This window comes from Notamacropus eugenii, chromosome 3, assembly GCF_028372415.1.
Source record: "Notamacropus eugenii isolate mMacEug1 chromosome 3, mMacEug1.pri_v2, whole genome shotgun sequence".
In the NCBI taxonomy this organism is placed as follows: Eukaryota; Metazoa; Chordata; class Mammalia; order Diprotodontia; family Macropodidae; genus Notamacropus; species Notamacropus eugenii.
The window spans coordinates 97,336,481-97,353,612 of NC_092874.1; the positions used below are offsets into that span (position 1 = coordinate 97,336,481).

Sequence of the window (17,132 nt, forward strand, 5' to 3'; positions counted from 1 at the left end):
CAGAACTAAGAAGAAGGCCTGGGATGGAAGCATCAGGGAGAGGCCCAGCATTAATAGGTGCCCAGGGTACTCCCCAGGACATGCCTAATCAGGGCTAGCTCCTCCCTCCCTCCTGGGTTCAGAGATGCCAGGCTGCCCAACGGTTCCCATACCACAGTGGTCCTCATCAGAGCCATCCTGGCAGTCAGGATGAAGGTCACAGCGATGGTCAGCAGAGAGACACTCGCCACTGCGGCAACGCAGCTGCTTTGGGGAACAGACAGCCCCCATGGCTGGCAAGGTGGGATGTGTGGCCGTGGACACCACAAAAGGTGAAGGTTTCGCTGCCCATGAAGCAAAGTGGAGAAGAAGACCAATTATCTATTTGCATTTTTGCTAATAGTTCCTACCTCCTCAGCTAAATTTCCAACCTATTAGTCATGAGACTGGTTGAAATAAGACCTAGGAACTCTGCTCTTCTCCAGAAAAATTATCTTGACTAAGGATCAGCCCAACTTCCTAAATTCCTTTCCATTATTATGTGCCAAATTATGTATGTGTGTGTGAGTGAGTGAGTAAATGAACGATGACAAAGGATCTACTAAGCACTTACTACAGTACTGTGATAAAGGCACACCTTTGGAAATTGAATGATATTTTTCTTGGTCAACACTGACTCTGAATGTGTTCAGAGTTCTGATTGTGTCTTTTGAGGGGCTAGAGCGGGAGTTCTTAACCTGGGGTCCTTGAACTCCCAACAGATCAGTGGATAGATTCCATAGCCTTTCCATAAACTTGGATGGGAAAAAAAAAATCTTTATTTTTACTAATTTGTCATTGAAGTACAATATTTCCTTCAGCTATTTAAAACAATTTAACTCAATTATTTTAAAAATTATTTTGAGTCTGTCAACGGGTTTCAGCAGACTGCTAAAGGGTTTCATGTCACACACAAAAAAAGTGAAGAATTCTTGAACCAGAACAAAAAAGAATCCATTACATACAATAGGTCAAGCTCTCCATGGGTCTTATCCTTTTATCTCTTCCTGAATGGTCAAACTCGCTGTTCCTTGTCCTGACTGAACGAGCTCTGTGCATCCCTTCTCCTAACTGGGCAGCATCTACACTTCTGATGCCAATCATCAGGAAAGGCGTATTCCCCAACCCCTGTACTGATTAGAGATCTCTGGGCACCTGGGAAAGCTAGGCCAGGTACAAGGGCCCAGAAAGGCTGAGGCCCTTAAGTTACCAGAAAGGTCAGGGCAAAGGTGAAAAGGTGGCTACAGCAGATGACCGCTCTGCATTTCAGATTTACACTCCAGCTTGCTCTATCCTACATATACAAATTCTGTCTTTCAGGCCTGCCTTCTTCTCTTGTTAGAAGCCCCAAGCCCTGTCCTCAGACTTGGTCTCCCTCATTGTTAAGAAACAACTTGTCTCTGGAACTTCATTTGATCTCTGCCCTAAGCTGGCTTGTGTCCAGTGAAGAGAAAGCAAGCTCTTGACCTGAGTGGTAGCTCAGCTTGTGGCTTTCTGCTGCCATCCACTGGGCCCTGGGTGCTATGACTTCTCAGAAACTTGATTTCTCTTAGGATTGAAAATAGATAATGAGAGGTTTAGACTTAAGAAATTATCTAGTCCAACTCCTCATTTGACAACTGGCCCAGAGAAACAAAGACTTGCCCAAGATCACACAGGTTAAGTAAGTATCAGAGCTGAGATTCAAAGCCAGATCCTCTGACTGTAACAAATGCAGCATTTTTCTATTACTCCTTGAAAGTCATAAGATTTAGGTAGAATAGGAAGCCTCTTGACTGTTTCTCAATCTATCGAAATCTGGCTTCCGACCCCACTGCTCACCTCAACTCCTTTAGCCAAGTTTAACAGTAATGTGTTAAATGCTTTCAACACCTTGACTTCCTGGATGCTCTATCTTTCCTCATCTTCTTCAATGTTGTTTGGTTCGCTTTGTTTTTTTAATTCTCCTTCTACCTCATCTACCTGCTCTTCTCCATCTTCTTTGCTGGAGCAACGTCCTGCTCCCATCTTTCAAGTGTGGTCTCCCCCTACTCCCCACCAAGGCTCTGCCCTGGACCCTCTTCTAATCATCCTACAACCTTTTGTTGTTCAGTCGTGTCCAACTCTTCTTGACATGGAGTTTTCTTGACACAGATGGAGTTCTCTTGACAGAGATACTGGAGCAGTTTGTCATTTCCTTCTCTAATTCATTACACAGATGAGAAAACTGAGGCAAAAAACTGAGGCAGTCAGGGTTAAGTGACTTGCCTAGGATCACCCAGCTAGTAAGTGTATGAGGCTGGATTTAAACTCAGATCTTCCTGACTGCAGGCCCAGTGCTCTCTCTCTTAGTGACCTCTATGATCATCTCTATGCAGATGACTCCCAAGTCTATAGATCCAACCTGAACCCCTCTCCTGAACTTTAATCCCACACCAATTGCTTACTAGCTATCTCCACTCAGATATCTCAAACTCAACATCTGCAAAAGGAAATAGACCCTACAAATGTATTTATTCACTCAATAATCATTTGTTAAGTGGGATAAGCCCCCACCTTCGCAGAATTTACAATTTAGTACCAGATATGTAGTCCCATATTTTGAAAAAAAGTTTATTTTCTGCCCAGGTTTTGAAAAAAAATTCTCTGCCTGTCCCTAATTCCCAGCCCTCACCTCCTTACCTCACTCCCCAACACTTACCACAGTGCAGTTCATCAGAGCCATCAAGACAGTCCTCCTGCCCATCACACATCTGCTTGGGGTCCACACATCCTAGAAACTCACAGGGAACCTGGTCTGGGCTGCACAGCACTCGAGGGAAGGGTGACCACTGGGTAGTGCTTGAACCTGTGGGCATCATGTTGATCCCACTCAGTCTGGAAACAGGGGTTCATTTGCCCCACCCTCCCTTAATCATCACTTCCCTTCAATCACCATGGGACCAAGATCTCAGAGGGGTCAGGTGCCCAGTCTTTCCCTGTCTTCATCCTCCCTCACTCCTTATTGCCTTGGAGTGCATGGGGTCCTGGGGTCGGGGGTCAGGAAATTCCAGTTCGTCTTGGTTCTGCCATTTACTAACTGTGAGACTTTGAGCAAGTCATCTAACCTCTCAGAGTCTCAGTTTCCTCATCTATAAAATGGGAATAATGCCTACCCACCTACTTATTGTGAAGAACAAGTGAGATCATGTCTCTGAAAGCACTTCCTAAGCATGAGAACATCATACAAATTTGAGCTGCTGTTGCCATGATGTCTATACCAACATAAGGGGTTATTATTACCTATGGTGGGGAGAGTATAAGGAGTGAGCAGGGTCACTGCAGCAATTTGGGGCTGAAGAGTCTGTACTCCGGGTGGAGGGGAGGTGAGGGACTCGTGCACTGGCTCCTTCGTACTCGGGTAGGGAGATTCCAAAACTGGAAAAGTGCCTTCTGGGAGGGGGCCAAGGCCCGGTGCTGTCCCTATGACAAGCAAAAACAAGAGTTTAGCCAGGTTGGGACCCCTGCAAAGAAATGCTTTTACACCAACTGAGGGACAGTTGATTCAGGGTAGCTAGGTGACTCAGTCAACAGAGCAGTGGTCTGGAGTCAGAAGGACCTGAGTTCAAATCTAATCTCAGATACTTAGCTTTGTGACCTCTGGGCAAGTCATTTACCTATGTTGGCCTTACTTCCTCATCTGTAAAATGAGGATAATAATAGCAGGCTTGCTGTGAAGATCAAATAAGATAATATTTATAAAGTGCTTACTTAGCACAGTGTCTGGAATATAGTAAGCACTATATACATATTATTTCCTTCTTCCTAAGGTAAGGTAAGCAAATGATAACTTGATCTCTTCCCTATCACACAGTCACTGACATGAGTGACCTGGATGGGAGCGGAGGTAAGGCTTCCAAACAAAAGGTACTTAAGAGGGGGGCAGGGTTAGTTATTTTTAATAGGGTTCAGCACCCAGGAGAGTTTGAATGAGAGGCTTGAGTTTCAACAGTGAGCAAGGAGACATTTTCTCAAGCTTTTATCTTAGATTTATGTCTCACCTCCCCTTCCCTTTCACCCAGGGAGGCATAGAACCTGGAGTCAGGAAGACCTGGGTTCATATCCAGGAGCTGTGTGACCCTGGGCAAGTCACTTAACTTCTCTCATTTTCCTCTTCTATTAAAAATAAGGATAACAATAGCACCTGTCTCATAGGACTGTGGTGAGAGCCAAATGAAATCCTGTACTTGGCACGACAAAGCATTAGAACTACTTTTCCCTCTTCCTCTTTCTTACCTAGTTTTTGTTGGAAAGGATAATTATGAAGGAAGGTGGGGAGATAGATTTGGAAATGAAGATAATGTCACAAATAAAAGAAATCAATTAATTTAAGTATTTTTCAGAAAGTACTATAATGAAAACTAACATTATTACCTATGGTAGGAATAGGTGACCCCTGTCCAAGGTTCCAGGCTTCAGTTTCCAGTGGACCCTAGGAAGAAAAACAATTCAACCCCCAAATCCTAGCCCTGATTCCAGTCTTCCATTGTCCATGTTCCATGGTGTGTCTTTGGTGTGTCTCTCCCACTCCCATTCTGAGCAGAAGCTCCAAGGAGTAATCTTCCCATTTCTATAGTCTACTGCTCATCCCCCTTACTCCCCATAAGTCCCTTCTGTCCCAGACCAGCAAGAAACATGAAATCTAGCCTAACCTGAGTTAGCCAACACCATTGGCTAGCCCAGCTCTGACTAGGGACTCAGAGGAAAGTTGGGGGGACCACTGTTCTCCACTGTTCTCCAGGACTCTGGTCTTCCTGACTCCAGGCCCAGCATTCTGTCTACTGTGCCACCTTAGTGTTTTTCATATATAGATATGGTTTTATAGATACAGTGTTTATATATATATATATATATATATATATATACACACACATATACACCTACTGCACATGCATAGGTTTTATATTTATATATGACATGTATACATAGAGACATATGTATATAATTGTGTACTTTTGTATACAGTTCTATATATTACATATATATGTACACCTATTTGTGTGTGTTTACATGCATAAAGATGCAAAAGAAAATACTGCATCCGCAATCAGAGCAGCTGGGTTTGAGACCCGGACCTACTGCTTATTACCTATATGACTTTAGACAAGTCACTCCCTTATTTGTAAAATGAGGAGACCGACCTAAGTGATCTCTGAGGTCTCTCACAGTTCTGTGATCAATCTATGATCTTGTCTCCCGAACCAGACCATCAGATCCCTGAGAACAGGAACTATTTCTTAGCATAAGGAAGTGACTCCTGAAAATCCAGGACCCAAGAACAGAAAAGCAACACAATCTTGAGGTACTCAAGGGTGCTGGAGCTAGTTCTAACCAGTTCCCCCAGGAACTGATTGTTAAATTTTCAGTATGAACATTTATTCCACTGAATTCAGCAAAATGCCACAAATCAGAGCTTGGCTTATTGTTTTGTCCGAATTGAAGAAAGTGATGGAGGAGGTGTCAACAACACAGATTAAACTTTTAAAAATGTGTTTTTCCTTTTCCAGAAAGCTGGTTGTTAAACATTTACCAGCACATCCCCAGGGTAAATTAACTATAAAAGATGCAGTCATGCTAGATGATCTCTTCAGAAAGCTCATCTTAGTCCTTGGGATGAATCAGAAAGAAAACAATGTAGACAGGATGAAGGCTGATGGGACACTCCTCTGGGTGACCTTGAAAATTTGTTTCTGTGAATTCAGGAGGGAGATGAGAAGAGGAGTCCAGCTCTTGACAGGATGTAGAGAAGAGGAACATAGGCAGAAGCATGGAATCAGAGGAAGGTAAACAGAAACGAGGGAGTGGGAGTGCAGGCAGAGAAGCGGGACATCAAGACAGGGGCTGCTGGGGTGTATCGGGACACAGGGATGGATCCTAGGGGAGGATACAGGCTCAGCTGCCTAGTGACCTCTGTGTAACCTTGGAGGAAGTCAGCCTCTCTGAGCCCCAATTTCCTCACTTGTAAAATGAGGGCAATGAGCTAGCTTACCTCTTGCTTTCCAGCTCTAAATCTATGATTCTAACATCTCAGCACAAGACTGGAAGGGAGAGATATGCGTTTATCTACTGTGTTCCAGGCACTGTACCGTGCTTTACAAATATTGCTCATTTGATCCTCACAACAACCCTGGGAAGAATGTGCTATTATTATCATCCCCATTTTACAGTGGAAGAAACTGAGAAAGACAGAGGTGAAGTGACCTGCCCAAGGTCACACAGCTAATAAATATCTGAGGCTGGATCTTAATTTGGGTCTTCCTGACTCCAGGCCCAGGGCTCTATCCATTGCACCATGAGCTGCCTCAGCTGCCAGGGAGTGTAGAGCAGAGACAGAGTAAAGAGGTGATCAGGAAGGGCTAATCAGGGAAAGCTTCCTGGAGGAGTGGAGTATGGGCATGGGATGCCTCCATCATTATGCCTCTAGTCTTTGGGCTTCTCACCTCCTTGGTCCAGGGAGTTGACTGCATGAGGTGGGCAGGAAAGGCCAATGTGGTACGGTCTCTGGGCCTAAAAGGAATCAAGGAACCTCAAGTCAGTCCCTCCAGGTCTCAAACTCCATCCTTGAGCCCTTGGCTCTTTTCCCTATGAATTGGGCCCCAGGTAATATGGTAAGACTCCATCCATGGGAGATGAGGAGAGAGGAGGGACAGAGAGGCCGCTGTTCCCAAGAGCTGAAGAGAAACACTGGGGACTGTGGCAGGGTCCTCATCTAGAACAAGGAGGGTTGGCCCAGATGATTTCTAAAGATCACTCTAGCTCTAAATCTATGACCCTATAACTTAAGAATCCAGAGAAAAACAGGACCCTTGCTCATAGACAAAACCTGACAATGCCCATGAGCAGAATGGCAGCATCTACTCCATCTCTGGAAATTCCTGTTGTTGGGTGGGATTGCAGTGCCCAGATTACCTGACAGTACTTGGAAGAAGAGTAGTACAGTCCTTTTCATCAGAGCCATCTCCACAGTCTTCTACACCATTGCACATGGCCTCCAGTGGGATACACACACCATTGGCACAAAGGAATTCATTTCCTGGACATTGTGGAACCATTGGGGTGGACACTGCAGAGTAGACATAAGGTGGGGAGCCTTACTAGGGTTCTACTCAAAGATGGCTCCTACCTCTATGAACTGATCCAACTATTCTAAAGAGCAATTTGGAACTATGCCCAAAGGGCATACCCTTTGACCCAGCAATATTGCTTCTAGGGTTGTATCCCAAAGAGATGATAAAAAGGATCCATGTACAAAAATATTTATAGCAGCTTTCTTTGTGGTGGCCAAGAACTGAAAATTGAGCGGATGCCCATCAATTGGGGAATGGCTGAAGAAGTTGTGGTATATGAATGAAATGGAATACTAGTGTGCTATAGGAAATGATGAACAGGTGGACTTCAAAAAAACCTAGAAAGATTTATACAAACTGATGCTGAGTGAAGTGAGCAGAACCAGGAGAACATTATACACAATAACAGCCACGGTCTGTGATGACTGATTTTGATAGACAAAGCCTTTCTCAGCAATGCAAGGACCTAAGATAATTCCAAAGGACTCATAATGGAAAATGCTATTCACATCCAGAGAAAGAACTATGGAGTAAGAATGCAGAGCAAAGCAGACTATTTTCTTTTCTGTTTTGTTTTGTTTTGTTTTTTTCTTTCTCATGGTTTCCCCCATTCATCATAATTCTTCTATACATCATGACTAATGTGAAAATATGTTTAATAGGAATGTATATGTATGTGGAGCCTATATTGGATATCAGGCTGTCTTGGGGAGGGAGAAAGGAGGGAGGGGGAGAAAATTTAAAACTCATGGAAGTGAATGTTGAAAACTAAAAATAAGTAAATACATATGAATAAATAATTATAAATAAATTTTAAAAATTAAATCAATCAATAATTTTTTTTTAAAAGATGGATCCTACCTAGATTCTCTCCCTATCCACACTCACACACACTTCTTCATACCTGGATCACAGCCCAGCAGCTCCACTCTCAGAAAGATGCCATGGTGAAAGTCACGGGGTAGTACTCGGACATGCCTTGCTTGCACCATGCGGCCAAGTGTCCTCACTGCAAGTGTGGAGTCATCCCAGTTCCCTGGGAACAGCTGTTAGGATGAGGAAAGGGGGAGTGGGCACTCAGGTGATGTAGATGCAGAGACGACACACGCACTCTGTAAGAACAAATTCCCTTTCTCCTCAGTCTTCTTCATAGGACGCTCTAGCTTCTGGCGTTCACAGAAACCCAGCTCTCTAGAAACCACTACATCCCCAGGCCCCCCTTGCCAGACTGGATTGCTCCTTTTCCCATGCTGCTCTGCCTTGGCACACTGGGCCAGGTGGAAAAGTCGGCCTGCTCCTTGTTCCCCTGCCACTTCAGGCCCTTCCTCTGTCACCATCACTCTTCAACCTCTCCTCGAGATTCCATCCATCTCTCAGATCCTCGATACCATCATATACAGGACACTCTTCCTCTGTTTCTCAAAGAGTTCAGTACCTGCCTCACATTAATCCTCATCAGCCCAAATCCTGTCCTCATGTTTGGAGACTTTAATAAAGATGTCACTGTCCTCTCAAACACCCTGGCCTCCCAACAGCACCCAGCAATCAATAAACATGAATTAAGTAGTTACTATGCAGCTGATACTATGCTAAGCTTAAACTAACCCCTAACAGGCTTTCACTCAAGCTCAGTGTTTTTAGATCATGACATCACCCATTACTTATCCACCTCCAAGGTCTTGAACACTTCATACCCTAGTCATAATCTTCTATCCTTCTATCCTTCCTTACTTATATCCTTAATCCTAGCCCTCTAGGTCTCCTCTGACTTTGCTCCTACAGTCATCCTCTCTCCTCTAATCTTCAGTCTCTCCACACCCTTCTCTTCTACCAACAGACATGCCTAGGTCTCCCCCTAACTTTAAAAAAAAAACTCTCCCATGATCCTCAAGTTGCTCTCCCATTTCTCCCTCATACTTCCTGACCTTTCTGCAACATATCACCACCTTCTGGACACTCATTCCTCTGTCTATCTGCTCCTTCACACGATCCCTTAATAGGACATTATCCATGTCCTAACCCCTCACTGTAGATATTCTCTAAAGCTCTGTAGTAGACCATCTTCTCACTCTTTTGGTGATCTCAGCAACTCCCATAGGTTTCATTATCATCTCTGTGTAACTGACTTATAAATCTATATATCTAGACCTAGTTTCTGACTCAAGCTCATCACCAACTGTCTACTAGTCATTTCCAACTGGATATCCCATAGACATCTCAAACTCAACATGTCCAAAACAAAATTCATTGTCTTTTCCCAAAAAAACCACTTTTCTTCCCAACTTACCTATTTCTGTCGAGGGTACTATCATCCTTCCAGTTACCAATCTCCTCAACCTCAGAATTATCCCCTGCCCCATGCAATTAGTTGCCAAGTCTAGTTGATTATACCTCCTCAACATCCCTTTCACATCTGTCCTTTTTTTTACACGCACACACACACACACCACCATCCTGGTTCACCCCCTCATCACCTCTCACTTGAACTATTGCAATAGGCTCCTAATTGATCTCCTTGCCTCTGCTCTCTGTCTCTGTCTCTGTCTCTCTCTCTGTCTCCATCTGTATGTGTGTGTGTGTCTCTCTCTGTCTCTGACTGTCTGTCTCTCTCTTTGTGTTTCCCTGTTTGTGTGTGGGTTTCTTTCTCCATCTCTGTCTCTCTCTCCATCTCTCTCTGTCTCTCTCTGTCTCTCTGTCTCTGTCTCTCTGTGTCTCTCTGTCTCTCTCTCTGTCTCTCTGTCTGTCTCTGTCTGTCTCTCTCTCTGTCTCTCTGTCTCTGTCTCTCTCTTTGTCTCTCTCTCTGTCTCTCTGTCTCTGTCTCTGTCTCTGTCTCTCTGTCTGTCTGTCTCTCTCTCTCTCTCTCTCCTCTCTCTCTCTCTCTCTCTCTCTCTCTCTCTCTCTCTCTCTCTCTCTCTCTCTCTCTCTCTCTCTCTCTCTCTCTCTCTCTTCTCTGATTGTCCTGCATACAGTTGCCAAAGTGCTATTCCTAAGACACAGGTCTGACCATGTCACTCCCTGATTTAGAAAAGCACCACTAGCCTCCTATTGCCTTTGCTATAAAATTCCACTTCCTTTGGCATTCAAGACCCTTCACATGCGGGTCCTAGCCTGCTCTGACAGACATATTACTCATCACTCCCCTTTCCAAGCTCCGCAGTGCAGCTGGACTGGCTTACTTGCTACTCTTTTTACATGACATTCCATCTTTCCTCTCTGAATCAACAACAGGCTGCTAAACCCAGTGACCTTTCCCCAGTCCTCATCCTCCTTGGCTTTTCTACAGTTTTTCACTCTGTTGATCAGCGTCTCTTCCTGGATCCTCTATGCTCCTTTGATTTCTTTGGGGCTTTTTGGGGGGGGGAGAAGGTGTGCGATTGAAGTTAAGTGACTTGCACAGGGTTACATGGGGAGTGTCTAAAGATCAGATTTGAACTCAGATCCTCCTGACTCCAGGGCTGGTACTCTATCCACTGTGCCACCAAGCTGTCCCCTCCCTTGGTTTCTGCAACACTTCTCCTTCCTTGATCTCTTTCTGCATTCTTGACGGTTTCTTCTTAGTCTCCTTTCCTTGTTCATCATGTATCTCCCAACCCCTACCCATGGGTGTCCCCTATGGCCTCATCCTGGACCCTCTCTCTTTCCCCCCTTATTGATTTCAGCATCTCCTGTGGGTGCAGTTATCATCTCCACACAGATAACACTAGAGACAATAACTATACATACACACATAATCTCTCTGTAAATATAAATCCAGATGGAGATATCTAGCATGCAGTTGCTAATAGGAGACTGGGGTTCTGAAAAGATTATGGTTAGAATATATATATATATGTATATGAAATAAGGCTGAAAATTTTATACACACACGTATTCATGCATGCATATTTTTGGAGAGGGATTAAACCTGTGACTTCTTTGGTATCGGGTGAGGAAACTCCCTCTCCCAGTTCAAGTCACCTCCTATTCTGCAACCTACCCTCTTAAAAAGTTGCCTGGGGCACTGAGAGGTTAAGAGTCACAAAATCACTAGGTATTAATAGGCAGGACTTGAGTCTTTGTCTTCCTGACTCAAAAGCTGGCTTTCCATCTATCATGCCAAAACAAGCTCTTATTATATACATATAGATATAGATATAGATATAGATATAGATATGTATACATTTATAGGATGAGAAAACTGAGGTAAATAGGGTTAAGCAACTCTCCCAGGGTCACACAGATATTTTCTGAGACCCAAGTCTTCCTGACTCCTGACCTGGTGCTCTATCCACTGAACCACCTAGCTGCCATATATACACATATGCATATGTATATATTTAAATGGAATAGTAATTTAAATGGAAAGATCTTTCTCATTTATTAATAGGCCCATATAATCTGTTTAAATCACCTGGAAGCCTAAGTCACATGTGGTGGGAGGAGCTTGCTAAAGAGGCAGAACAGGAAGGGTGAAGCAGAACCTGGAGGAAGTGAGTGAGCAGGGGTCTGGTCAGAGGGGAAAGGCCACATTGTGACAGTCGATAGTGAGAAGGCCCTGACTGAGGGGAGGTTTGAGAATGGCTTTGCCCCCTGCTGTGATCATGTTTATTAACTTCTTGGTCATCATAACAGATTTAACTTTCTGGTTCTGGGATTTCACTTTCTGATGTCTAAATCAATGTTTTTCTTCTGCCTTGTATATAGAGAGTCTTTTATACTTTGAGATTGAGAACTACACTGGCATATTCGTAGTCACCACCAGTGCTATGAACATTGCCTTGCTCTCTCTCTCTCTCTCTCTCTCTCTCTCTCACACACACACACACACACACACACACACACACACACACACACACATACACACACGTCTTGAATTCTATTTTATATCTATTTTATATCTTGAATTCTAGTTCCCCATCACCAACAACCTGCTGGATGTCTCTACCTGGATGTTCACTGGCGTCCGAAGCTAATACATCCAAAATGTTCATCATCTTTCTACCTAAATCCCTTCCAAATTTCCTTGTATCTTTTGAGTCACCATCATCATCCCTAATGCCCAAGTCCAACAACACCTGCCTCTCCTTCATTCTATCTAACCATTCAGTGGATAGTCAAATCTGGTCAGTTCCATCTCCACATCCTTTCTTGAATCTATCACCTCTTTATTCATATAGTCATCACTCTCATTCAGTCCCTTGTCAGTTTTCTCTGGACTATTTTAATAGTTTCCTGTTTAGTCTTATTTTATTATAATATTATAATAATATATTTTGTCTTAATAGTCTCCTGTAATAGTCTCCCTGTTTCCAGTCTCTCTACTCTTCATTCTCTAGGCAGCTCTCCAAATAATATTCCTAAGTCACTGGTGTGACCATGTTACTCCTCCCTGAAAACTTTCAATGGCTCCCCATTGCCTCTAAAATCAAATACAGACTCTTCAGCTGACACATGATGCTCTCAACAATTTTGATCCAATCTACCTTTCCACCCCTTTTTCCTAATATTACCTTTCACATGCTCTATGTTCCAACCAAACTGGGCTACTGGCTATACCCCACATTCAACATTCCATTTCCCACCCCACAAACCATGTCCAACTTCCTGTAATACACTCCTTCCTCACCTCCTTCCTTTAACTTCCTTCAAGTCATAACTCAATTGCAACTTCCTATGGGAAACCTTCCCTGATTTACTCCCCCTACCCTCACCACTCCACTGTTAATGTTCTCACTCCTCAAATTACATTATTTTCACTTAGAAAGGAACATCATATCTTCCCAGTAGAATTAAGTCACTTGAGGACATTGACTGTTTCATTTTAGTCTTTGTAGATTCTAAGGTGATTCTAAGATTCTAGGTGATGAAGTAAATAGAGAACTCAGCCTGGGGTCAGGAACCTCAGACACTTCCTAGCTGTGTGACCCTGGGCAAGGCACTTAACCCTGTTTGCCTCAGTTTCCTCATCTGTCCAATAAGCTAGAAAAGGAAATGGCAAGCCGCTCCAGTATCTTTGCCAAGAAAACCCCAAATGGAGTCAGAAAGAGTCAGACATGACTGAAAAAACGATTCGGGAGCACAAACAACTTCTATCATAGTACTTGCACATTGTAGGTGCTTAATAAATGTTCATCAGGCTCTTAGTCATCCTTTAAAGACTGGCTCAAATTCTACTGCTCCACAACCACCCCAGGGCTCAGTAATTTGTTTCTTTTCTGAACTCCTTTAGCACTTAAAGGCTATCTACATCACTCTTTCGTTGTTTAGCATTTCTAGCCTTTCCCTCCCTACCCCCAAATAAATTGTAAGCTTATTTAGGACAGGGATCATTGTCCACAGTGCTTAGCCCAGGGCTATTATCTCACAGAGGAGTCAGTCACCTTGATGAACAGAATGGTGGCAGGAAAACGAGCTAGTTAAGCAAGCGTCACGTAGGGAAGGAATGAGGGGACTGAAGCGGGGGTACCTTGGGCATAGACAGAATGCCTGGAAGAACCTCATGGTAGTCATGCCAGTGATGCCCATCAATACTGAACTGGAGTGAAAAGCTGGTGACATAGGCATCAGAGGAACCAGCTCCCTGGACCACAATGCCTGTAGAGAGGCCAGGAAGAAATCAGAGCTGTCAGAGGCCCTGGCAATCCCCCAATGCTGTCCCAGCACACTCTCCTTGCCCCTCCACCTCTGTGCCTATTCCCCTGCCCCTCATCCATTCCCCCCAAATACCATGACCCTCCTTCAGGACTTCTGACCTCCCCACCCCTACTCTTCTGCCCTCTCAGCCTTTGTCCTTTCCCAAGTCAGTCCTCCAACCCTCTACCTACTGACCAGTGAGGTTTCGGGGCCTTAGCAAATCCATCTGAAGGAAAGGGGGCTGGATGTGCAACTCAGCATAGGTGTCTTCCCTGGGACTCCAGCCTTGGAGCTCCAGCCCCAACACCAAAGACCCCAGACGACCTGCCCAGGCAGGGTGTTCAGGATGTTCAGATGATGCCCTTAGACTGCTAGAAGGGAGCCTTGACAAGCCCAATGGGGAGTAGCAAGGGTCTGGAGGAAGGGAAAGATACAGGATGGGGAAAATCCAGAGGGTTGAAGAGACATTGCTGGTATAAAGGTAGAGAGCCTAAGGACATCTGCTGGAAACATTGAGAGTATGGGGAAGACCTGGGTCAGGATAGAGAGAGGGAGCAAGAGAGACAGTCGGGAAGACATGATGGATGCTGGGCCATATAGCCCTAAGGAACCCAAGACGCTAGTCTGAGGCACAAGGACAATCCAAGAGAACCCAGAGAAGGGCCAAGGGAGCAGTCCCACCATGAATATCCCAACCAGCACAGCAGGCTCACTCCAGCACTCCCACAAAGAACTAGACACTAATCCCAGGCAACCTGACCCTAGAGTCCATCCCAGGCCAGCCCTATCCTCCTTCAGACTCTTCCTGCCTCTCCCACAAAAGCATCTGGTCTTCACCTCCAGGTGCAGGCAGTGGGTAAGTGGAAAGACCGGGTTCTGGTTGAAGACTGGGAGGAAACAATGGAGTGGTTGTAGGGGCAGCTGTCCTGTTCTCTCCTAGCAGAGAAAAACAAACCTGAGAGTTATGATGGGGACATCTCAAGGTGTCTCAGTCCCCTGGGCCTTTGGGTCACACAGAAACATCTAGAGCTGAACAAGACTGTATAGATCATCAATCCAACCCTCTTATTTTACAGATGGAAAAAAATGAGATGAAGAAACTTACTCAAGATCGTCCAGATATTTCAGATTCTAAGACAGGTCTAATAAAACCCAGTTTTCTTTCTATTATGCTGTAACCTATCCAATACTCAGGAAACTGTGCACTAGATATGGTTACTATTTCTCAAAGCATTGTCATTTCCACTCCTGTCTCTACTCAAGATTCTCATAACAAACCCTGAGAAGTTATTATCCCTGTTTTACAGATGAGGAAACTGAGGTTGAAAGAAGGTGAGTAACTTGTCCAAGGTCATATAGCTAATCAGCTGGAACTAGGAACAAAATCCCACACATGTACCTATGGGTTCTTCCTGGAGTTGTATATGCCACAGCTAACAACTGCATGAAAATTTCACCCCTGTCTGCTTTTGATTCATCTTCTTATTCATTTTTTGTCTGGGCTTTAAGTCAATCAAGGGAGTATATCTGACATTTCCTCATAAATTAATGAAAATACTGAATGTCTCATTAATTAATAAATTTGCTCTAAGATGAAAAAGCTTTGATCTCAAAAGCTATGACCAAAATAAGAACATTTTGTATTAAAGCAGAGATAAGCCCCAAACCACTAACATTCTGTGGATTTGCACACTCACCTTGTCCAGCAAGGTGGGCAAAGACGGATCCAAATGAAAGAATGAATGAGGGATGAGGGGGAGGGTGGAAAACCCAATTTGTACATGCCATGGCATGGTCCCTCTCCGATGTCGTTCCTCTTTAGTTTACCATCGCAATTACTTTTCAGAATAAACCCCCAGTGGTTTGTGTGTGTGAAGTCCCAAGCAAAAATGGAAAGAGGGTTCTAAAGGTGTTCCCTTCAACTAAAGAAGAAAGGTATGGCAGAAGGAGAGTGGCATTCTCTGATCTCAGTCTTCTTCTAATCAAATCAGAGTGGTGATGAGGGCAACCTGGAAACCAGGGAATCTGGGAGTGGTTATAGGTCTGGGAGAAGTTGCTACACATTGGTATTTCTTTCCTTGCCCAGGATTCTTCCACAGAACTCAGGTCTCTGGAATCCCAAGCCAGTCTTCTTCCTCTACACCATAATGCTTCTCTGGGAACCGAGTATGGGTGAGGGATGTCTTCACCCAAAGACCTTTCCCAGTCCATCATGTTATTCCCATCCTCAAATTCTCCTCTGTAACCCCATACCCCCAGTCCAACTCACCAACAGAAATACAGTGGCAACATGATTCTTCCTTTCCCTCCACCAGCATCCAACCCTGTGGAGAAAAGAGTTAGATAGAAAATGGGGAAACCCTCTAAAACTCATCAGGATCATAGATGTCAAGTTGGAGCGGACCTCAGAGGGCATCTATTCCAATGCCCTCATTTTATAGATGAGGAATCTCCCTTTCCATCCTTCACATCTCCCACTATACTCCATCTATCATGAACATCTCCTGCTTCCATCCCCCTTCCCCTACTGCCAGGCTATATTGTCACCATCCTGGCTTCTAGACCCCACCCAAGCATCTGCCCCCTCCTTCTTCCCAGGTAATACTAGCCACTCCCTGCCCTCACCTGTGGACAGGCTCCCAGAGAGCAGTAGGGAGAACACTGAACTGTGTGGTTCAGCAGACAATGGCACACCTGGCATCTGCCCCAGCGCCAGCGTTCCCCAACTCTGTGTGTGCTCCCCTGGTGCTCACATTCCTCACAGGGCTCTGTCTGACACCTGGTTGGGGAAGGAAAGGAAAAGCTGCGGCATTCATGAAGGTCCCAAGTGGGCTTCCCCACCCTATGGACTCCAGGCCAATTTCAAGAAACAAGGAATAAATCACACTGAATCCAAGTTCCCAGGTGCCTCAGTTACATACACCAAAAGAACAACTTGCAAATATAAACAAATATAAAACATGCAAATGAACATGTGTCAAAGAGTTCCCTAATTCAAGATCTCCCATGTCTTTCCTCTCACCATCTTTCAGTCCATCCCACCCTCACCCCCATTCTTCCTAGAAGATCCTCTCTTTCCCTTCCTGGTTTTCTCCTGATGAATCATAAGACAGAATCAAAGCAGAAAGAAAGATGCACACTCAGACATGGAAGAGGCCTTAGATAAACAGAATGGCCTCTGACTCTAGCCTTATTGAGATTTGTCCATGGGCTAACAAATACCCTGGGCTGAAATCTTACTAGACCAACAATCCTTTTGGGGGAGGGGACAGGAAAATGAGACCCTAAGTAGATTTTTGGGTCCTGGTATCTGGCAGTTCTCCTAATTGTCGATATTGTAAAACCTGTGCTTTGATGTCCCTATGTTTTGGAGTACAGATATTGTCTCTAAATAATTTCTAACATTTGAATGTATTA

The 17,132-nt window shown here is 44.4% G+C and overlaps 1 protein-coding gene across 20 annotated transcripts in view; it reads right to left on the minus strand.

Moving 5' to 3' along the window:
* Window positions 1–17,132, minus strand: part of LOC140533059 (SCO-spondin-like) — a 92,815-nt gene that overhangs the window by 47,025 nt on the left and 28,658 nt on the right. For all 20 annotated transcript variants that reach the window (XR_011976779.1, XR_011976780.1, XR_011976778.1 and 17 more), the window contains 12 exons: window positions 16,341–16,494; window positions 15,985–16,039; window positions 14,553–14,651; window positions 13,911–14,129; window positions 13,549–13,676; window positions 8,008–8,149; window positions 6,946–7,099; window positions 6,477–6,543; window positions 4,411–4,468; window positions 3,280–3,459; window positions 2,699–2,845; window positions 153–323 (listed from right to left, as the gene is read on the minus strand). Coding sequence is in view for 17 of the 20 variants with exons in the window: in XM_072652356.1 (XP_072508457.1) it covers window positions 153–323; window positions 2,699–2,845; window positions 3,280–3,459; window positions 4,411–4,468; window positions 6,477–6,543; window positions 6,946–7,099; window positions 8,008–8,149; window positions 13,549–13,676; window positions 13,911–14,129; window positions 14,553–14,651; window positions 15,985–16,039; window positions 16,341–16,494 (1,574 nt within the window). In the remaining 3 variants the exon portion in view is untranslated. The remainder of the gene's footprint in view (window positions 1–152; window positions 324–2,698; window positions 2,846–3,279; window positions 3,460–4,410; window positions 4,469–6,476; window positions 6,544–6,945; window positions 7,100–8,007; window positions 8,150–13,548; window positions 13,677–13,910; window positions 14,130–14,552; window positions 14,652–15,984; window positions 16,040–16,340; window positions 16,495–17,132) is intronic.